At 33.3% G+C, this 24858-nt stretch overlaps 1 protein-coding gene across 2 annotated transcripts in view; it reads right to left on the bottom strand.

Annotated features, from left to right (window-relative positions):
• The window catches only part of LOC126881012 (uncharacterized), an 84586-nt gene extending 73755 nt beyond the window's left edge, over positions 1-10831 (bottom strand). The window contains exon 1 of one of the 2 annotated variants that reach the window (XM_050645075.1): positions 10508-10831. In XM_050645075.1, coding sequence (XP_050501032.1) covers positions 10508-10793 — 286 coding nt within the window. In that variant the 5' untranslated portion in view covers positions 10794-10831. The remainder of the gene's footprint in view (positions 1-10507) is intronic. The other variant, XM_050645076.1, reaches the window with a different exon arrangement.
• Positions 10832-24858: the final 14027 nt, after the last annotated feature.

Here is a 24858-nt window from a genome sequence, read left to right as displayed (position 1 = left end):
GTCCAGAAGGCTAAGAAGTCAACAGAGAAGAAAGTTTGATGGATTGTTCATTCCATAGGTGCCTTCCGCCCTATAGCGAAGCCGTCTTCCAAGAAACTTTAGGAGAGTGTAAGGATGGGATGATCATAAATGGTGATAATCTAAATAATATAATATAAGGTAAAAGCTCTAAATAATATAAGATTTGTCGATGACACTGCCATATTCACTTCAACTCTACAAAGTCTGAAAAATATACGGGAACAGCTTGACGAAAAGTATACTAAATATGGTATTAAATTGAACTTAAAGAAAACAATGTTCATAGTCATTACAAAACATTCAAAAGACAACGAAACACTCAAAATTAATAATATCCAGATAGAAAGTGTAGATAAATACAAATATCTAGGAACATTGGTTAGTCAAAAGACAGAACAACACAAGAGATTAAAGGTTGTATAGAAATAGCAAGGGCAAAATTTGTGAAAATTGAATAAAAGGGTTTGCTCACTAAGGAGAGCAATGGGTTGTATCCTCGCTCCAATCCTTGCTCCCTGGTATCTATATTCGTGAATTCTCGCATTTAAAATAAATACATTATTTTAAATGCGAGAATTCACGAATATAACGAATATAAATACCAGGGAGCAAGGATCGGAGCGAGGATACAATACATTGCTCTCCGTAGTGAGCACAACTTTTTAGTCTTTGATCTCAGTAGAGAAAAATAAATCTAGCTACAGCGTAGTGGACACACCATTTCTAATATGTTGCTAGAGACACTTTAAACTATTTGATCGACTAATTAGAGTGACCTTCTCTATAGAGAGAGAGAGTGATATTTCGCAGAACGAAACTGCGTAGGTACCATATATGAAAAAATTAAATGGGATAAAAATATGACATTATTAATAGAATTGACTGAAATGCATCCCGAATTGTAGAATGTTTCATTGAAGGACTACAGAAATAGAGATTTAAAAGCAAAATTTACAAAAGAAATTGCTCGGTACTTTTGAGATTAAAATTGGAAGGAAATGGCACATTTTAAGGTGTCAATTCATTTCTGAAATTCGAAAAATAAACAGATACATACATCCACTTCCTACACTACACTTTATACAGTGTACATGTTACAGTTCAAGTTGATTATCCAGTTGGAGTTGACTCCAACTCGTTGGAGTCAACTCTAACGGCTGGTTTCAGTAAAAGTTGATTATAAATATAAAATGAAGATTTATATTCAACATTTACTAGTAAAAGTAGACTCCAACTAGGAAAAGTATACTCTTCCCAATGCCATTTAGTAAAAGTTGATTCTGATTCACACAAACAGCCGATTCTAGAAATTAAATGTTACTGAATATGTTCAAATTAGTCTAGGCTGTATCGTGGCCCCCGTTAGGTAAATTACTCCGATTCGAATTTTTTACTCAAACTTACTCAAAAAGAGGTCCTTATAACAAATCTACTGGGTGCCAGGCAGTATCTTGATCGATAAATTGTTTAAACAATTTTTTTTTGACAAATTCAAAAAAATACTTTTTTCACTTCGAACAATTTTTTTTAGATCATTTTTGCCTTTCGGACAGTTCCGGCGCCAATTACATCTTTAATCCTGTTTCAAGTAACTAGTGTCGATGCACACTAGCCCAGGGGGACCGACTGCTTAACGTGCTCTTCGACTTTCACAATAATTATCTTTAACCGAGTTATTAAACCTTGAAAATGGTTATTTTGGCGTTTATCAAATTTTAAATCGCTAATAACTCGACAACAGTCAATTTTAGAGAAAAAAAGGCCCAACGGATTTAAAAAAAAATTTGTACGAAGTGAAAAAATTACACACACCGGCAAAATTAGCCGAACACCTTAAAAATGGGACATGTTTGATGTCTCGAATCTCCTAAACCTATTGTCTGATTTGAGTGATTCTTTTAGTAAGTTATAGCCTTATTAGTTAAGAATATCGGTCTAATAATATTGTTGCTAGACAGGTACATGTCATTTTATACCGGGTGTTACAATCATACTGTGTTTTTTCTTAAAGTTCGGAACACCCTGTGGACTATTCTAGTACATATAATATTTTAAAATTAAAATTCGATTGTAGACTTAGGCTTTCTTAACATTTTCTTTTTTGATTCATTTGCTTATGTTGGAAAATAAAAAAGTTATGTGCTTTAACAACTATCCATGTTTTTTATCAATAAATCCTCATAGTAGGGGAGGAAAGTATGCTAGATTTGCAGTTTGTAAAGATGTCTTCTATTTAAGATTTTAAAGTAACCTCCCAGCCCACCTCCGTCGGGGTCGTGTTTGGTGCCATTTGGTAGATTTTTGAAAAATATTGAATAAGTGTATTTTGCAGTTTTACGATCTAATGTTCATTTTGCGAAATATCGCAGGGTTCGTATTTAAAATTTTTTAATTTACCCCCTCCCCTCTCCGTGGGGTGTCACGAACCTCCACGAAGGTGGGGTGGGGGATTTAATTTAAAATCCTAAATAGGAGCCCCCAAATTTTATTGCAGATTTGGATTCTTTACGTAAAAATAAGCAACTTTTATTCGACACATTTTTTCTAATTATGGATAGATAGCGCTATAATCGGAGAAAAACGATTGTTTCAAATGGAAAATTAAATTAAAAAATGAAAAGTCGCCCACTTTATGGAAAATTTAACTTAACCTTTTTCTGGTTTTAGCACATACTCTTCACAATCCAATAGGTTCCCATAAAGATCGAGTAACTGCAAATTTAGTATACTTTCCTCCCCTACTATGAGGATTTATTGATGAAAAACATGGATAGTTGTTAACGCACATAACTTTTTTATTATCTCACATAAGTAAATGAATCAAAAAGAAAAATGTTAAGAAAGCCTAAATCTACAACCGAGTATTAATTTTATTATTTTACATGTGCTAGAATATTCCACAGGGTGTTCCAAACTTTAAGAAAAAAACACAGCATGATTTGTACACCCGGTATAAAATGATATTTACCTGTCTAGCAACAATATTATTACAACGATATTCTTAAATAATAAGGCTATAACATACTAAAAGAATCACTCAAATCGGATCAGTGGTTTAGGAAACTCGAGACATCAAACATGTCCCATTTTTAAGGTGTTCGGCTAATTTTGCCGGTGTGTGTGTATTTTGCGAATTTGTTTAAAATCATTGTTTATCGGCAAACGTCACTAAAATCATTCATTATTGTACTCATTTGCCCTCATTTTCGGCAGTAAAGTAACACTTTGTTGTATTGAAAGAAGAATGTTACTTTATTTGAGTGAAATTAAAATTTATGTACTTTAATTATTAAAAATATTGTACAAAATTTATCTTATTATTAATAAAATTTATGTCAAAAAGTAAAATTCTGTAGTGTTTCGCAATTTTATTCACACACAATAAATCAAAACTTTACAGATTTAGTAATTAGGTAGGTATATATTGATAACTATCGATTAAACATCAAAACCGGCCATCATGCAAAAGTCATCTGTCATTACTGTCATACGAATTTTTTATTCCGTCTAAAATTAAAAAAATTTCCTCAAAGTTGTAAGTAAGTGTTAATGTTTTTTATGATTGACGATACAATTTTGTACGCACCACCTCAATACTCTTTATCGAACGCGTCTGTTCCTCTGCTCGTAATATCAGACTCGTTCGATAAAGAGTGACTTTACTGACTGACTTTACTGAAATTGGTTAACAATTTTTCGACCGCGGTACCGCGTGACACCCTGTGCAAAGTTTGAGCAAAAAATCGAATCAGAATAATTTACCTAACGGGGGCGACGTTACAGACTATACTAATAAGTAGTTGAAACGGTCAAAACAAAGAAACGCACACTCATCAAAAATGCACTTGGGATTCTCGTATAATCAACATTTACTGAATCGATCCAGGAAGAGTCGACTCCAACTAGTAAAAGTTGATTTAAATTTTTAAAATCAACTTTTACTGCTCGTTTCAGTTGGAGTTGACTCCAACTAGTTGGAGTCAACTCTAACTGAGAATCAACTTGAACTGTAACATACACACCAAATTATGGAAGTCTATCTTAACTTAATCTCGGACAACTCCAGATAGATAGAGACTAAAATCGTTGTAGTATACAGTTTATTAGATTTATCAGCTAGCGTCTCTACAATCTAGCTAGATTTTAGTCTACAGTGTACATTCACCTTTAGGATAAGGTTATTGCACTGCTACATTTTTACAACTTTGCTCTATGGATCTGAGGCCTGGACATTGAAGCAATTAGAGATTAAGAAATTGGAAGCTTTTGAGCGTTGGTGTTATCGAAGAATGCTACGAATATAAGAATATAATACTCTGGTCAACTTACACATCCGAGGTTACAAAAATTACCATCAAGCTGAAAATTGGCAAGATTGTTCAAAATACCATCATCATAAATGAAATCTAAAAAGTCCTCATAAATCCGACTCGAGCAAAAAAATTTACGCGGAGTCAAAAGTCACCAAATATAGTTTTTAGCGATTTTCAGCGAAACGGTAAGTTTTATCATAAAATTAGCTCTAACAAAAATTGTATATTAGAAAAAATGTCTTATTACTTTTTTTCCTAAGACCCACCTTTTTTGAGATACAACGATTCAAAAAGTTGTAATCGTCATACTATGCGCACACGTTTCCACACCACCTTTGAGGTAGTGTAATACTTAGCGCGTTTTTTACCGTGGTTTCCCCAGTAAGCCTATTCCACATATCTGTCATGATTCTGTTTAATTTGAAGCTATTGAATAATTAATTGATATTGGCAAGGGTTAAAAATGATAAAAGTTATAAAAAGCGGTATAAATTTAAAAAAAAAGGGAAATTTATCCAACTGGTTCATAATTTTCTAATACTTCTTCCTCTTCTCATTGTTCTTCTTTTTCACCTTCTAGTTCTTCTCCTTCTTCTTGTTCTTCTTCTTCTTGTTTATCCTGGGTGCAAGTAAATTGCCCCAATAATGACACATCGCATGGCTCCTCAATAGAATCAAATGAATCCTCAACTGTTAGTGATTCAACATTGGAGCACGACCGGTTTTGATAATTAGTGCATGCAACCGAACAAAACAGTCAAATTTTTTTGTAACCACATTTAGCGCTACATCCCTTTTTACAGTTGCAAAAAATTGTGTTCAGGAGTTTTTTCGGCGCAGGTGGGAGTAAAGTTTGAATTGGTTCTAATGAACTGTCGACTAATTTCCATCCCCAGTCTTTTGGATCTAGCTGATAACGAAGCCACACTTGAACTTAGTAATATACCCGAAAAAGATGTTGATGAGCAGCCGCTGAGGTTGGAGGAAGACAAGAAACATGCCTATCGAAAGTTATCTAAGCACGTAGTTTTTTAGGCGCTCCATACATAGAGAGAAGAAAGCTAATTCCGTTGGAAATAACTTCTTGGGGAGTTAAATTAGTTTTTTAAAAACTTCACTCCATATATACGGTTACAGATTTCTGCTCTTTAAGAAATTCTAAAAATTCATCAGCTCTTTCAGTACTTGCATTGATTAATATTTTTATACCACGCCACGTTCAATGGCAACAATTTCGCCTTCACTTAAAATTTTAGCACAAATAAAAGAATATTCTGACATTTTGTTATATAAAAATGAAAATAACACAAAATAGGTTAAAAAATATAGGTTTAACACGTATTTTCACTCCGAAGTAGTACTCAAGACTAATTAATACCTTGAGGGTGTCATCTACCTGAAGGATTTCGCCACCCAGGAAGATTACGGTGTAATTTGCATAATAGTAAACAAACTAAATTTGCATAAAGTTTATTGTATATTGAAATGTTTATTAGTACTACAATAAACATTGTGTCTAGAAAGTTGGCTTTCATTATGTTCAAACCCTTCTGAGAAAAGAATACGTAGAGTGATTAGATTAGCCGACGTACCGATAAAACGTGTTTATTCCGACAAAACCCATATTTACAAATTGAATAAGACGCATAAGTAAGAAGAATTATTATAAGTTTATACTTTGTCATATCAATTTACTACTTTTATTGGGAATAAGTAGTAAAATTGAAATAATAATTCTTATTATTTTCACGTTACATTCACTTTGTAAAGATTTTTTTGTTGGCACTCTAATAAAACAGCTTATACGTTGCATCCCTCGGTAGACCGCAAGCTGTAGAGAAGATATCTTATATTATTATGAGTTTTATAAATATAAGTTAAGTTCATCGATAGAATATTATGTTTACTCGTATTACAGCTTCAGTGATGTATACAGGGTGAGGCAGATAAAGGGCCTATTAGAAATATCTCGAGAACTAAAGGTAAGAAAATCATGAAAATTGGAATACAGGGGTTTTGAGGTGTGAACTATTTAATGAAAATATTTTGGTCTTTTTGCTACTTCCGGTTATACCGGAAGTTGATTGTAACTTCGTTTTTTTTAAAGGGACACCCTGTATGTTTTTACATTTTTGGATTCTCCTCGATTTCTTCTTCATTAAAATATAAGGTTTTGTAATATTATACAAGGTAGGTTAAAAGATAATTACGTTTTCTTATTAATTTCGTAGCAATATTCGCACCCTGTAGGATTGTATTAGTTTGACATAATAAACTCTATTTATGTTCAAATGATTGTTAATATAGTCTACTACTGTTAGAAATTACTGGTATGGTTAAATTTTTCATTTTAGTACACAGGGTTGGTCGAAACTCGGAATGAGTATTTTCTGAGCTTTCTTAAATAGAGCATCCTATATTTTAGTATTATAATGAAATGATATTTCATGGTACTTTTTACTTCTTAAGCATTCCCTATACTGCTTTAGTTTGTGAGTTATTGGTGATTCAAGCCAAACATTAATTGCAACACAAAATATGTGAAATTGTATTAGGTTGGCCGTGAAAATATTCAATCACAAATATTTTTTTGGAAATAAATACATATTAATCTAGACTGATACTTAAAATTGCCAATAATGGTTGAGCTATCAAAATACCATCGAAATTAAGACTGTTGGTACGATTAACAATTAAGCACAAATTAAAGCAGTTAGGTATAGGGAATGCTTAAGAAATAAAAAAGTATCATGAAATATCATTTTATTACAATACTAAAATATAGGGTGTTCCATTTAAGAAAACTCAGAAAATACTCATTCCGAGTTTCGGCCCACCCTGTATACTAAAATTAAAAATTTAGCTATAATAATAATTGTTAAGAATAGTAGATTATATTAAAAAAATTTTAAACATAAATAGAGTTTATTATGTCAAACTAATACAATCCTACAGGGTGTAAATATTGCTACGAAATTAGTAAAAAAACGTAACTATCTTTTAACCTACCCTGTATAATGTTACAAAACCTTATATTTTAAGAAAGAAGAAATCGAGGAGAATCCAAAAATGTAAAAATATACAGGGTGTCCCATATAAAAAAACAAGTTATAAGCAACTTCCGGTATAACCGGAAGTACCAAATAGATGAAAATATTTTCATTCCATAGATCAGTCTTCAAAATCCCCTTATTCCAATTTTCATAATTCAGTTGCCTTTAATTCTCGAGATATTTCTAATAGGCCCTTTATCTGCCTCACCCTATATACGTGGTGTACTAATACATATTATGACGATTAGAACTCTTTCAACTCTTTGAATCGTTGTACTATCTCAAAAACGGTGGCTCTTAGGAAAAAAAGTATTAAGATATTTTTTATAGATAATTATCTAATCTACATTTTTTGGTAAAATAGTATATTGTACAACAAGAGAGAAAAAAGGCATATTTCTCACGAGCGCAGAAGTTTGTTGGCACGAGCCGAGGCACGAGGCGAGTGCCGCAAATCAAGCGAGAGAGAAATATGTAATTTTCTCTCGTGTTGTACACTGTACTTTTTCTATGTATGCGTTTTTGTCAAGAGTTCAAACTTTAAAATTAAATAATTTAGGTGCTTTTAGGTATATTATATGCCTGAATTGAAATAAAATACATATATACAAATAGGTATTTAATATTCTTAATATTTATATACTTTATTTATTTTAAATTATAATTCACAGTTGAACAGTCTTAAAAGGTAATTTTTGATAAGTTTTGCCAAGTTTAAACACATTTTGTTTGACAAAAATAATTGTGTTTGTATTGTGCATGTTACCATGGAAATGGCGATCATATGTATGTAAACCGGCGGTGAACCCGTGAGAAAAAATATTTCTCACTGCAATGGCCTACTTTTCTCACTGCCTGAGGAATTGTTCATTTTGAATGTATGTAAGTAGTGAGAGAAGTTGCACATTGTATAGCATCCATAGAAAAACTAATTTTATTTTATGATAAAACTTACCGTTTCGCTGAAAATCGCTAAAAACCATATTTGGTGACCTTTGACCCCGCGTAAATTTTTTAGCTCGGGTCGGATTTATGAGGACTTTTTAGATTTCATTTATGACGGTATTTTGAACAATCCTGCCAATTTTCAGCTTGATGGTAATTATTGTAACCTCACTCCTATTTTTGAGTCCAACTAGACCGGTCTATAATGCGGGTAGAGAAAATTAGCAATATTGAAATCCTTGATATGGTTAATAAGAGGGAAGGAATTATACAGAAAATTAAGAGGCGGAAGATTGAATATTTCGGTCATATATTAAGAGGTCCTCGTTATAGTTTGTTGCGATTGATTATAGAGGGTAAAATAGAAGGTAAAAAAGATGTAGGAAGAAGACGAACCTCCTGGTTACGAAATCTAATGGAATGGTTTAGTCTGAGCCCTACCTAACCAACTTTTTAGAACTGCTGTAAGTAAAATACGAATTGCCAAGTTGATATTCAACCTTCGATAGAAGATGGAACCTTAAGAAGATAATTGAAACAAACTAAATAACACTGGAGGGCAGTGCGGAAACAACTGAAGACATCTTTTATGAAAGGTATATATTGCTGCCAAACGATTTTTCTTAAGAAAAATCGAATACATCCGACTTATAGAGAGCATACAACGAAACCTCTATATTTATAAACTTCTCTAAGTTTGTACCCATTATATTATAAGCTTCAAGGCAAGCATGGGAATGGCAAGTGAAGATAAACGTGTATGGAACAGAAATGTGAATATTGGTAACATAATTGGTCAATCCTAAGAAGGGCGACACATCCAAATGTGAAAATTGGAGACCGATCATCCTTCTATGCAAAACAAGCAAAATAGTGACCCGAATCATGCTTGAAAGAATGAAGAAGGAATTTGATAGAATTTGAAGGAAGTTATAAGAGAAAACCAAGCTAAATTCCGGGCACGAAGATCCTGCATTGACCACATTTGTACGATGAGAACGATTATAGAGCAATCATTAGTGTGACAGAATAAGTTATATGTGAACTTTATAGATTTCGAGAAAGGGTTTGATCGTGTAGATCCCAAAGCCTTATGGAAATTACTAGAAAAATACGGAATGCCTCCCAGGTGTATCAGAATTGTAAAACTGTTTTACGAAGAGTCCACAGCACGCATAGTCCACGAAGGGAAGTTAACAGAACAAATAGATATTTGTACACGAGTAAGGCAAGGCTGTGTGCTCTCTCCGACCTTATTCCTGATAGTACCTATTCGACTGGATCATGTCTAAGGCTACTAGTAATAAGACTGGAAGCAGATAGAATGTTTTTAACCAACTTGAGGACTTGGAATTTGCAGATGATATATGCCTTTTAACAGAAAAAGACAACACATGCAACGCAAAACTGAAAAAGTAGCAGAGACAGAGAAGAAGGTTGGACTTAACATAAATATCAGAAAATAAATACACCAAGAGAAATGGGAATATCACTGGAAGGCTCGTAATTAGAAACGGTAGAGAAATTTAACTACTTGGGCAGTATTTTGAACAACAAAGGAGGGGCGGAGGAGGACGTAAAACGGAGAATGGGAATAGCTCAAAACGCATTCAATATGCTAAGGAAAATTCAATAGCAATGTGAAGACTGTGCTGCTATATGGAGCAGAAACTTGGAAAGTGTCAAGAAAATGTACCGGACAGATGCAGGGGTTCATAAACAAATGCCTAAGGAAGATTTTTAATATTTACTAGCCAAACTGAATATCAAACCAAGAGTTATGGACAATAACTAACCAGGAACCTATATCTAAGACAATCTGCAAAAGGAAATGGAGTTGGATGGGGCACACACTAAGAAGACCTACTACAGACTTAGCGAGGCAAGCCCTAGAATACACACCACATGGCAAGAGAAGACCAGGTAGACCCGTAGAAACGTGGAAAAGAAGTGTGGACAAAGAAATTATTGCTATTGGGAAAACGTGGGCACAAATAAAGATTAGTGCAAAGGATAGGACAGAATGGAGGCAGACAGTTGACGCCCCATGCTCCACATGGAGCGAAGAGGAATAAGTAAGTAAGTAATTGTATTACGCAATATCACGTATTTTGTTAATGGAAAAAACCTTTATTTGCATCGTAGATCAAGTTTCAACTAATTTTGTATACTAACCTGCATATTGATAAGGATATGGATAATATACTCCTTGGCCATTAGTTGGATAAACATTGGATAAGCCATTAGTTGGATAAACTGGCTGTTGTTGGCTCACCGGATAATAAGTCTGTTCCTGAGGTGCCTGAAGGTAGTAAGGAACTTGTTGTTGTAAAAGCTGATTGTAATTAGGTTCCACATTTTGAAGGGAATAATCTGGCAATGCGTATTGGTACTGTTGCAGTTGTGAATTTACGCAGATAAATGTTACAGTTACTAAAAAAAGGAGAATAGAGACTCCCATCTTATTGCTGACTAAGGAATATCAGATATGTGATTAGTTTTGTTTTATTAATGAAATCAGTGACCCAAAAAGGTGACAGAAATGATAAGTAGTTTCTTGATATTATACCAGTATGATGATTTTAAAATTTATTTTAATACATGGTTTATTGATTATTTCTGTGCGGAAAGAATTGTCGTCCGATAGAGATAGCCTTGCTTCAATTTTCAATTAACACAAAACTAAATAAGATAAGACAGTGTCACGATTAAGTTAGTTTTAACAGTATTTTTCGTACCCAATATACGTTCATATTTTTCTTCGTATGTTACGATAACTTTGTTATTTGCAATGTTTATCACATTAACTATATGTTCCACCTTAAACATCTTTTTATCATTATTATCACAATTGTTTAAGAATTATGACCCTTTTTAGATTATGCCCTTTTTCTCTAATAGAATGTTGTAGATATAAATATTAATCTTTTTTATAAGATGCTGCTAATTTGATTCTCTCTTTTTTACTTGTATATGAGTTTGTGTTTGTAATAAACATTTATAGTAGGTCTGGATCCCGCGTATGAAAAAAAAGTTGATTAATAGCAACCTGAAAATTTTTCAATAGCTTAAGGGTGTCTAGTCGGACAAACTTTGATGTATGGCAACTGGAACAGGAGAAGTTTTAATTGTGGAACAGGTTAAAAATTTGGAACGTAAGACTACGAAGACGTCCCATGTGTTTTATCGGACAGAATTTCCAATTAATTTGTTACCCTTTCATTAAACTGTCCTGCAAAAATCAGACTGCTATTTATCACCAACTGGACATTTTAATGAGTTTAACACGTAGAACATGTCAAATGACAGGAAATATGACAGGTGACAAATAGCAGTCTGCTTTTTGCATGAGAGTTTAATGAAAGGGTAACAAATCAATTGGAAGTTCTGTCCGACAAAATACATTGGACGTTTTCGTGGTCTGACGTTCCAAATTTTTAACCTGTTCCACAATTAAAACTTCCCCTGTTCCAATGTTCCCATACATCAAAGTTTGTCCGACTAGACACTCTTAAGCTATTAACAAATTTTCAGCTTGCTATTAATCAACTTTTTTTTCATACGCGGGATCCAGACCTATAGTACGAGATCCGAATAGGAGGTCAAAATGTACCCATCTACTTGCCGGATGAAACATTTTTTTTTATTAAATTTCATACATAGACAAATATATCTAGCATGGGTTGCCTATCAAAATCGTGGCATAGCTATCATTAAGGGGGGCCGAATGGGTTGAAAGCAATATTCCAAACACATTTTTTTTTTGAAAGTATGGTAGAATTATTTTATTTTTAAATTAAATAGACATATTCAGTACAATTCATAGATTTCTTAAGACAACGATCAAGGAAAAATACTGAAAAATAGGCTAACGGTGGCAAATTCTTAAAAGACACCTCAAAATATATTGAATTTTGCGGTGGACATCAGAACTCATCATTGAATAATGGTAAACCAAAAATTCGAAAAAAAATTCTTAGCTTATGAGTTTTTCGAGGTAACGCTGTCAAGTTTTTTTAGTTTTATCTAATTTTGACTTTTTGATATCACTCAGAAATCTAAACAAAGAAATTTTTTGCAGAAAAGGGTGAAAATCAACATCTTTATTATTGTTAAACAAAAAATAATCATAAAACAAAAATATCTTGACAGCGTTACCTCGAGGAATGTCTAAAGAAAATATATACAAAATTCCAGGTGAGTTGGTCAAGTAGTTTTTGAGTTACAATGTCTACAGCCTGAAAAAAGCACTTTTGAAAAAAACGCGTTTAAAGTATTGTCAACTTTTATTTTCAATTTATTTTTTGTCTATCAAATGGTAAAGTGATGCACACCGAAATATGTTTTTAAATTTCGGAGTAATTTACAAAAGAAAATAACAACAGCTGTTGACCGTTTCTCATTACGCTCAAGTGCGTTGGCACGAACTTGCTATAAAACGAGTCGAAGGTAGGGAGGTGGGAGTGTTAAATAGCCCTAGCTCGACTCGATTTGCAGCAGGTTCGCGCCAGCACGCTTGAACGTAGTGAACAACGGTCAACAGCTGTTTTTATTTTCTTTTGTAAATTACTTCGCGATTCAAAAAGATATTCCGGTGTGCATCATTTTACGATTTAAAAGACAAAAAGAAATTGAAAATAAAAGTTGACAATACTTTAAACGCGTTTTCCTCAAAATTCCTTTTTTCAAAGGCTGTAGACATTGTAACTCAAAAACTACTTGACCAACCTACCTGGAATTTTGTATATATTTTCTTTAGACATTCCTTGAGGTAAAACTGTCAATTTTTTGTTGTATGCTTATTTTTTGTTTAACAAAAATAATAAGTATGTTAATTTTCACCCTTTTTTACAAAAAAAAATTCGTTTTGACTTCTGAGTGGTATCAAAAAGTCAAAATTAGATAAAACTAAAAAGCTTGAGAGCGTTACCTCGAGAAACTCATAAGCAAATAAAATCTTTTTGAATTTTTTGTTTACCATGATTCAATGATGAGTTCTGATGTCCACCGCAAAATTCATTATATTTTGAAGTGTATTTTAAAAGTTTGCCACCGTTGGCTTATTTTTCAGTATTTTTCCTTGAGTAATCTATGAATTGTACTGAATATGCCTATTTAATTTAAAAATAAAATAATTCTACCATACTTACGAAAAAAATGTGTTTGAAATATTGATTTGAACTCCTTCGGCCCCTCCTTAAGGATAGCTATGACACGATTTTGATAGGCAACCCATGCTAGAAATATTTGTCTATGTATGAAATTTAATAAAAAAAATGTTTCATTCGGCAAGCAGATGGGTATATTTTGACCTCCTATTCGGATCTTAGACTATCAGTCTATATTTGTACGCATATTATAAACGTGCATATGCACCTTAAGATGCATAAGCATCTTAGGCTTAAGTTATGCCTTGTACTAATTATTTGTTATTTAGTTTTTTATTCCTACCTACTACTAAGGATTGTGCAAAAGAAACATGAATCAATGATAAACGCGATCGAGATGAAATAAACGAGAAGAATAGCTGGAGTTATGAATTTTGAAAGATTTAGAAATGAAAATATAAGGAGAGAGCTGGAGCAAGAACTGATAATGAAGAAGATCGAAAACAAACAATTGAACTTGTTTGGCCACATAGCCTTGGAAACACAATGTGGAGTTCGAATCGGGGGGAAACTGTTAACATCAGATATGCAGACGACACCGCGATCATGGCTGAAAGTATCGAAGATCTCCAATTCCTTATAGATCGAGTCACTAAAGAATGCTCCAATAACTGAGCATAAATACAACAAAGACAAAGTTACAGTTGAGTCCGCGAATCTTTACCCGTGCGTCATCATTTAAAGCATACGAAATAAGTCGATGATAAGTCGGAAATTGAAATTTACTAAACGCAACAGCAAGTGACAGTTAGCGACTTGCTGCTGCGTTTAGTAAATTTCAATTTCCGACCTATCATCGACTTATTTCGTATGCTTTAAATGATGACGCACGGGTAAAGATTCGCGGACTCAACTGTATTTGGGGTTAGCAAACAAGACGTCGGCCCTATGCCACTAATTGTCAGTAATGAACTAATAACAAAAGTTAACCATAGAAATACCCAGAATGTTAAATAAACGAGACACTAAATGCGGATGAGGAAACTAATACTCGTATAGAAATTGCAAGAGAAGCATTTATGAAACTTAGATCTATTATGAGCAACTCTCAGCTGAATTTACAACTAAGAATCGAGTTCCTAAAATGTTATGTGTATCCTGTATTAATATATGGATGTGAAACCTGTATCATGAAGAGAAAACTTGAATATCTCGGTCATATAATAAGAGGTAGCAGATACAGGATGCTGCACTTAAAAATCAACGGAAAGATCGACGGAAAAAGAGGAATTGGTAGGATGAAATATTCATGGCTCCGAAACCTTCGTCAATGGACTGGCTTATCAGCAGTTCAATTGTTACATACCGCACAAGATCGAGAACGATATCGGCAAATTGTCATGGAAGCTACCCACGACTAAAATTTGGGCACGGTACTTAAAAAAGAGGCCACATAAAGCGAATGGAGCAAAAAGACTAACAAAGAAGGTACATGAAGCCAAATTGGGAAACAAAAGAAAAACGGGAAGACCGAGGAAGACATGGATGTATCAAATCCATGATATAGGTGAAAAGAGAGACCTGAATATAAGTAATATGAAGAACCTGGCCACCAATAGAAGTGCATGGAAGAAATGGATAAGAGGCGGAACCCTACATCCGACGCCATGAAGGGCACTAAGAAAGTGAAATGAAGTAATGAAAGTAATGAGTAATGAGACCTTATATTCAATAAACCAGTGAAATATCGACGATATTAAAAGGATATATTTTATATTATCATTATTTTGCAAGCGAATACTCGTGCTAGAACCAATATTTTCATTTTAGTTCTTACTGGCAAAACTAAGTACAATCACATCAAATCTCCACACTCGTGTGAAGAAGGGATTATTTAGGATGGAAACTATGTACATACCTACCTATATATTTTCCATTAAACGTAGTGGTAGGGTAGCCCAAGCGGGGATTTTTGAAGTTACTCGAGCGCGTCAGATTATTATTTGGTGAGAAACCTGGTACCCTGCAGATGTACCTCTACCATATATTGGGTCTTAACACAGGGAAGTCCGTTAAGGGGGCCCGAAAAAAATCTATTCTTAAAAATACTCGAAATTGTCAGATTATGATAAGGTAAGTACATGCAAAAGAGTGTATATTTCAAAAATTGGACGATTTTCGCAAAGTTTCACAAAAAAAAAAACGAATATTTCGCGAAATGAATATCAGATAGAAAAACTAAAAAAGACGTCTTCAATATTTTTCAAAAATCTATCGAATGGTACTAAACATGACACCACACGGAGAGGGGTGGGGGCTAAATTTAAAATTTTAAATACAATTTCCGCGATATTTCGCAAAATGAACATCAAATCGAAAAACTGCAAAATACACTTTCAAAATATTTTTGAAAAATCTATCGAATAGTAGCAAACACGACCCCCACGAAGGTGGGGTGGGGGTTACTTTAATATCTTAAAAGGGACCCCCAAATTTTTATTTCAGATTTGGATTCTTTACTTAAAAATAAGCAACTTTTATTCGAGACATTTTTTCGAATTATGAATAGATGGGGCCATAAACGGAAAAAACGATTGTTGGAAATGGAAAATTTAATTAAAAAATGGAAAGTCCCCACTAAAATGGAAAACTTAACTTAACTTTTTTTGGTTTTAGGACCTAATCTTCACAACGCAATAGGTCCTCATAACGCTCGAGTGACTGCAAATTTAGCGTACTTTGCTCCCCTACCATAGGAAAAAGAATGCAACAGATATTAGATAAAAATGTCATTTTTACGATACAAGCAACATGTTATATACATGAGGATACAGTAGAGATTCACAAAGTCCCAAATTTAGTTGTCATTGTCTTCTCTTTCAATATAATATGATTGTTTCTATGACTCCATATAAATATATTTTTGATCATATCAATATTAATCTAATCCATCTTCTGCGACTTTTTTCTTCTATTTACTCCAGGAAAACTACCTTCAGATATCTCCAGACGTTCCATATCTTCCTTAAAGCATATTCTCTCTGACATCGATATGTGCATTAGGACCTATAGTTTCAATAATGTATTAGTCTTCAATTTTATTCTTTGTATTATATCATTGAACTGAGCATCCTTATCTATGACTGAAATCTGTAATATGGTGAATATTTTTTCTTTTAAGGGGAACGGAGCAAAATGCAAAATTTTGACGCATGTCAAAATTTTCAATGTGATTTAAATATATTCATTTTTTTCGAATCCTAAGAAAACTAATAGGTAAGTATTTTTGAAAATTTTAAACGCAGATTTAAAGACTACTTTATTACCGAGGGCCGAAAGTCCCTTAGAATAAATAAAAGGTTTCTTTTGAATGAAATATTTGCAATTAAAAATAACTCTAAAGTTACTCTTTTATTTTCATCCCTGTAACTCATTAAAATAAACAATATAGAAGTTTTCAGGGACTTTCGGCCCTCGGTAATAATGTATTCTTTAATTCTGCGTTTAAATTTTTCAAAAATATTTATTAGCTTTCTCAGGATTCGAAAAAAATGAATCCATTTAGTTGAACAAATGAACACATTGAAAATTTTGACATGCGTCAAAATTTTGCATTTTGCTCCGTTCCCAAGCTGCCTAAAATTCAGTGTCACACACAAACCATACATACTCATAGACGTTTCACGACCATGTTAATCTTTCGGATCGAATTAACGCCATCTCTTGATTGGAATGGGAACTAAATTGACAAATTTTAGTTACGTGGGAATTCCAAATTATAAATTTTGCGGGATTTTTGATGAAATTTCGCAGGAAATTAAAACAACGGAAAGACAATTCAATGTTTTATTCAATATTTTACTGAAAACTTCAAATATTCCAATTTGTTTTCAAAATGCTAAACACTACTGTCATGTGTCACGTGAAAGCGAAAGCACTGATGTGTAATATTGAGTTGAATGAAAATTTTTGAAAGAATCTTATAGGATGATTGTTTGGATAAATATTACCTTATCCCTAATAGCACAAGGACGTCCAATGGACGTCCATTGGACGTCCTTCACGGACTTTAGGGACGTCCATTGGACGTCCGTTTTCGTCCGAGGAACGTCCTTTATACGTCCTATTTTGGTCCAAATGTCGCGCTACCGAACGTCCATTGGACGTCCATCTAAGGTCCGAGGGGACGTATATTGGACCTTAATCGGACGTAATTTGGACCTTGATCGGACGTCCTAGGGGACGTAAATTGGACCTTAATCGGACGTAAATTGGACTTTAATCGGACATAAATTGGACCTTAATCGGACGTAAATTGGACCTTAATCGGACGTAAATTGGACCTAAATCGGACGTAAATTGGACCTTAATAGGACGTAAATTGGGCCTTAATGGGACGTAAATGGGACCTTAATCGGACGTAAATTGGACCTTAACCGGACGTAAATTGTACTTTAATAGGATGTAAATTGGACCTTAATCGGACGTAAATGGGACCTTAATCGGACGTAAATTGGACCTTAATCGGACGTAAATTGGACCTTAATCGGACCTTAATAGGACGTAAATTGGACCTTAATCGGACGTAAAGGGGACCTTAATCGGACGTAAATTGGACCTTAATCGGAAGTAAATTGGACCTTAACCGGACGTTCTAGGGGACGTGAATTGGACCTTAACAGGACGTCCAATTTTGGTCCAAATGCCACGTTGCCAAACGCCCAATGGAGGTCCACTTAACATCCGAAGGGACGTTCGGTGGACGTCAATTGGGCCTTCATAGGACGTCCCAGTTTGGTCCAATGTCTTGCTGCCGAACATCCATCTAATGTCGTGGGAAATAAAAAATATATTTTTTAAGGAACTTATATTACATCTTATATTAAATTACAATTATTGGATATTACATTATTTACATTAAATTACAATACACTTCTCCAAGAAATTAACGCACCACCTTAAATATGGGGTATTTTTGATGTCTCGTATTTCCTAAACCTGTTGTTTCATCTAAGTGATTTTTTTATAATATTATAGCCTAGGCTATAGGTTACCTCCTTAAGCTTGTCATGCACAGGGAGCTATGCTGTAATATATGTACATTATATCATATCGCTCTCTATAGTAATGAGTGAGCCTGCAGACAGAGAACAAATGGTTCCATATGTGCAGGCTCACTCATTACTATAGAGTGCGATGTGATATAATATATATTACAGTATAGCTCCCCGTGCATGACAAGCATAAGGAGGTACTTAACCTATAGCCTAGGGCCTAGGCTAGAATATTATAAAAAAATCACTTAGATGCAACAACAGGTTTAGGAAATTCGAGACATCAAAAATGCCCAATTTTTAAGGTGGTGCGTAATCGGCTGTATATACAGGGTGTAACAAAAATACACGTCATAAATTAAATCACATATTCTGGGACCAAAAATAGTTTGAATGAACCTAACTTACCTTAGTACAAATATGCACATAAAAAAAGTTACAGCCCTTTGAAATTACAAAATGAAAATCGATTTTTTCGATTATATCGAAAACTATTAGCGATTTTTTATTGAAAATGGACATGTGGCAGTATTATGGCAGGAATATCTTAAAGAAAAATTATGGTGAAATTTGTGCACCCCATAAAAATTTTATGGGGGTTTTGATCCCTTAGATCCTCCCAAACTTTTGTGTATGTTCCAATTCAATTTTATTATTGTGGTACCATTAGTTAAATTCAATATTTTTGTTTCTTAGTATTTTTCAGATAAGGCCGTTTTTATCGAGTTGCGACTTCTTTTTTAACATGTCTACATAAAAATTTTATGGGGGTTTTGTTCCTTTAAACCCCCCAAATGTTTGTGTATGTTCCAATTAAACTATTACTGAGGTACCATTAGTTAAACAGAATGTTTTTAAAACTTTTTTGCCTCTTTGTATTTTTTCGATAAGGCACATTTTATCGAGATCTGGCTTCTTTTTTCTGGCTTCTTTAAAATGTAAAGCATAAATAAGTCTGCATATTATTACCAAGTCTCCACAATCATACTTAACCATATACAAATATGTGGTGGATTTGACAAATATTCAAAATATTTCGATAAAAATTGAAAGAGGCAAAAAAGTTTTTAAAACGTTGTGTTTAAATGGTACTACAATAATAATTAAATTGAAACGTGCACAAAAGTTTGGGGGGGTTTAAAGGAACAAAACCCCCATACAATTTTTATGGGGTGTCCAAATTTTACTATAGTTTTTTCGTAAGATACTGCTGCCATAATAATGCCACATGTCCATTTTCAATAAAAAATCTCTAATAGTTTTCGATATGTTGGAAAAAATCACTTCATCTTGTAACTTCAAATGAATGATAAAGGCACAGAGACTTAGATGGCGAGGTCACATTGAAAGGATGCCAAACACGAGGACTCCAAAAATGGTACTAAACTACACTACAGCTTCAAGAAAGAGAAGAGGAAGGCCGAAAAATAGATGGAAGCAAGAGGTCGAAAAAGATTTGGAAAGAATGGTGCTACAGGGTCAGAAAAGAAAAATGAATAACAGGAAGGAATGGAGAAAAATCACATATCAAGCCAGAGAAGATCTCAGTACATAAAGAAAAGTGAAAATGAAGAAAAAAAACAAACTTTTCAAGCCATGGGCCTCTAAGACCCTTGGTGCTATTATATATATATATATATATATATATATATATATATATATATATATATATATAACTTCAAAGGGCTGTAACTTTTCTTGTGTGCACATTTGTACTAAGGTAAGTTAGGTCCAATCAAACTATTTTTGGTCCCAGAATATGTGATTAAATTTATGACCTGTATTTTTGTTACACCCTGTATATATCTACATACTTCGTCTAATTTACTAACTGTTGCGCGTCATCCGCGTCGTAGCCTGTGAGGTTGCATGATACCAACACGAAATATTTAGGCGGTAGGTGTGTTCTTTTTTAGAATCACTTTGCCGAGTACACTGGAATTACAGCCACTAGACATATTTTATTATATACGCGTAGAAATAATATTTGAAGATTTCTATTAATGTTAACCTAAAGAAATACACAATAATATGTTTCATTTAATTTGTATAAATGGATTATAAAGCGTTTTTATGAAGCAGATTTGTTCGGATCACACTGTAACTGTAATCGAACGAAGGTGACATTTTAGAATAAATTGGTAACATTTATTTGACAGTTACGGTGATGACACTTCATATTTGTTTATATTCTTTACTATAAGTATCTGTTTTATTTATTATATTTACTGTTTTTATTATTTACTTTACTATAAAAAGATCCTCTACTATAAAAATATAAATTTCACCTAATTTTATAACGACTTGGAATAATCGAGGTATCTGACAACTTTTTTAGTTGTTATTGTAGACATACTTATACAAAGAAACCTACCGGCTTTTTGCCAAGAGTTCGGAGCCGTTTTTTAATTATTAACAATGCAGTGAAAAAACTCTTGCACTGCAAATCTTAAAAGATTATAACTTAATTCTTGTTCTCTATTTCTTAAGTTTTTACTTATTTACATTGAATATTAATTTGTTTTGTTGTATAATACACGTTTACAATAATTATGTGACATATTTGATTTAAAATGGATTCAGGATCTTTTTATACTTTGGCAACTATGTCAACTTAGATCTCTGGCGTAGATAATGACGTGCAACAGTAAGTAAATTAGATGGACTGTAGGTTATATTTGGTTCTTGGGACATCAAAGTATATTTTTTAGACATTCTTAGTCACTGATGTGACATACCTCCGATTTGTTTTTTCATGAGTTTTGTAAGAGAGACTAAAAACTTTTTTTATAGTCACCTCCTGTTTTCATATATTTTTTGACATGTTTTGTAGTAAATTCAACTATCTATTTACTACAAAACATGTCAAAATTTACATGTGAAAGCAGATGATCCTAAAAATGGTTTTTCGTCTCCTACAAAATTCATGAAAAAGCAGATAGGAGAATTATTGTACATTACAATTCTCTGATGTTTGGGAAAAAGGGCTTAAGTCAGAATTGCACATCGATAATGTTTTGATGATTTCTACAGTACTGTAGTAGATTCTACTGTACATACAGTTTACATCTACAACAGTTTTTTTCTGGTCCAGAAATCATCAAAACATTATCAATGTGCAATTCTGACTTAAGTCCTTTTTGCCAAACATAAAAAAACAATCTGGTCATAACTGACCAATGAGCAATTTTAATTTAACCTAAATTACTACTGTTTCTTAAAATGAAGAGCTTACCCCATAGCGTCTCTTATCTAATCTAACAAGATCGTGCACTATTCTAACATACAAAGGCACAGCACACAAGCACTATGCTCCGTTTTTCACTATCACCTATCACTCAAACTAGTTCAAAAGGATTTGTCCTCTTCAATCTTCTAGTTTGCCCAGTAGTATCGAGGAGCTGGATTTCCTCGATATTCTTGAACTGATGAAGTTGATGCTCGTGACCCTGCTATCTTCTTGATATTTGTTGATAACGTAATAACTTATTATGCATGAACAATGTGGACTTTCTTCCAACTAGCCAATACACTTTTTATATCTCTCTTTTGCCTTTCATAGCCACAAGGCTATACATTTCCTTCTTGGTTTTTTTTTGTAGGCCACTTTCAGCTGATTCTAAAAAAAATTAAAATGAAGGGTAATTTTTCTATTCTTTACAATTAAAAATCAAAAGAAATAGGTACCTATTTACAGGTAATAATATGCATGTATAAATGATTCGTTTCATAAAGAATAAAGAAAATTGAAAACGGATTTTATAATACTTACAAAATTGTTTAAACAAGAGATCTAGCCAGAGCCCAGAGCAAAAACTAGCAGACAGTACAGCAAAAAAGCCACTAATTTCCATTTCCCACACCCCCTTATCGATGCATTTTTTTCCAATCAAAATTTTTACTTTACTAAATTTTTAGGTTATCGGTTATGTTATGAAAATGAAATGTGATGACCAATGACAATGACCACGAGACCCTACATAGATACTCGCGCGGCAAATTTGAAAATGAACGCAAATTGAACAGTACAATAAATGGCCTCTCTTAAAATCTTGTAATGGAAAATTTTACCCCTCCAGGAAGACATTGTACTATGTTCATAGAAGGCGCGTTCCAAGTGACATGAAAACCGTCCTTCGTACTGCCCTCGTCATGCGCATTATAAAAAATGCGTTCCAAGCGAACATGAACGATGATTGGTATCGTACACCGTGTTGTTCCAAGCGATCCATGTACCGCTTCGAAATCGGTAACTGAACGGCCCTTTTGATACATGCCTTCAAGCAGAAACTATTTGTACTGACTTGCGCAGTTAGGATTGTTTTCATTTTTACTGGTCACTGCTATGAGATCAGCTGATGATTCAATAATAGAATAATCCACAATTTACGTTATTAGTACCTGTGAATCTTGATTTCCGTTTAAATAATTATTAATTCTTTTTTTTTTCAAATTAATCTTATAAAAATGGATAATTTATTATTTTCTTTTTTCATAGAAGACAACGATTTAATGTCAGATATCGATCCTGGGGAAGGTTTTGAAGCTGAAGTGATGTTTAATGAACATGTTAAGTCCACTTTACATCAACAATAAATTGAACAAGAAATTGACAAAGTTATTTAAGGTCAAATTTGGCTTATACAAAACACAATTCTACATCCAATTTTGCCGTGAATAAAAAGAAAATTGACAAAATAAAACATATCCAATTGTTCTATTTCATCAAATTATTTCACTTTCTTTTACAAACCATACATTTTGTACTCGTCAAATTTGGTATTGAATAACTTTGTCAATTTCTTATTCAATTTATTGTTGATGTAAAGTGGACATTAGAAATATTAATTTCTAACCATCTAGCAAACTACTATTATAGTGGTACAGTGGTACTCGCACTGAAAATGGCTCAGGCGCAACTCGAACTTGAAATGGTACACGAATTCGTTCCAAGAGGGTTATGTGGTTATGTACCGGTAATCGGATCGAGATCGAAAGAAAACCGTTCAAGGGCGATTCTGCGCATTAAAACAGTCCAATCGATTTCGTGGCGGTTCAAGGGATCGTACAAATGTGTCGTCTTGGAACGAACCTAGAATATCTTGTGGTAACTTTCCACCCATAATTTAATCAGATAGATGTTCACGGAATAGAACGGTAGTACCTACATTCCTGGAATGTTTTGTGTTGTTAGGATTAAACTTTTATTTTATTTATTCTTGAATATTTCCTATTGTTAAACATTGTAACCAATAATTTACAAATAAGATTTTCATTACATTACATAAAATCAAAAACATTTTTTGGATATTAAACTATATACCTACTTAGTTTGTTTATAATTGTAATAATTGTATATACAATTTTGAATTAAGATTTAATCTTTTCGATTTAAACTACAGTAAAACCTGTCAGTAACGGCCACTAAAAATGAAAAAGCTATTGGCCGATATAGAAAGGTGACCGGTATTGCCAGTTTTTGTAGTCTAGATATAATTGGTTTGGGGAATATTTAAACTGGCCGTTAGTACAGGTGGCCGATTTTATCAGGTGGCCAGTAACACAAGTTTTACTGTATATCTAGACTACAAAAACTGGCAATAAAGACCACCTTTCTATATCGGCCAATAGTTCTTTCATTTTAGTGGCCGTTACTGACAGGTTTGACTGTATTTCATTAACGTAAAGTTAACGCGTAAGTTAATATTTTATTGAATTATTTTGCTATTTGATCCCGTAATTGGTATAATGTGTCCAATATAATATATACGCGTTCATAAAACGTCCGTATTTCGTCCAGTATGGACGTCCAAAGGACGTTCAACGTCGGACGTCCAAAGGACGTCCATATTTATTCCTTCCGAAGGACGTCCAAAATGGGACGTCCAAAGGATGTCCGTTTATAGTCCATGGACGTAAGGACCAAAAATGGACCTATTTTGGACGTCCAAAGGACGTCGTGTGCTATTAGGGATATAATCTTTTACAAACTTCCAAAAATATATAGGCCCGAAATGTTGATGACACACTTGTCTATTAAAATAAACTGTTTCGGGATCTATTATATTGTTTTTTTAAACGTGGAGAAACACAACACGGGATGATCAATGTAAACTAAAAATTCTACTCATTAAAACGGAGAGAAGGTTAATACAATTGATTAAAATTGTGATTAATCTAATTAAAAACGTAACACCACTATAATAAAATAATTAAGCCACAAACTGTAAAATTAAAAGTAAATAACAAATTAATTTAATTGTCAACTGTCAGTTGTAAATATGACAAGAGAATTGACTGACAGCGACATCTCTGGATTGGAATGGTAACTAATTTGCTGTCTTGACCACAAACCATACATACT

The sequence above is a fragment of the Diabrotica virgifera genome, chromosome 1 (genome assembly GCF_917563875.1).
Source record: "Diabrotica virgifera virgifera chromosome 1, PGI_DIABVI_V3a".
Taxonomy (NCBI): Eukaryota; Metazoa; Arthropoda; class Insecta; order Coleoptera; family Chrysomelidae; genus Diabrotica; species Diabrotica virgifera.
Note: the sequence above shows the minus strand (reverse complement) of the source record. Positions and strands in the feature narration are given on the sequence as shown.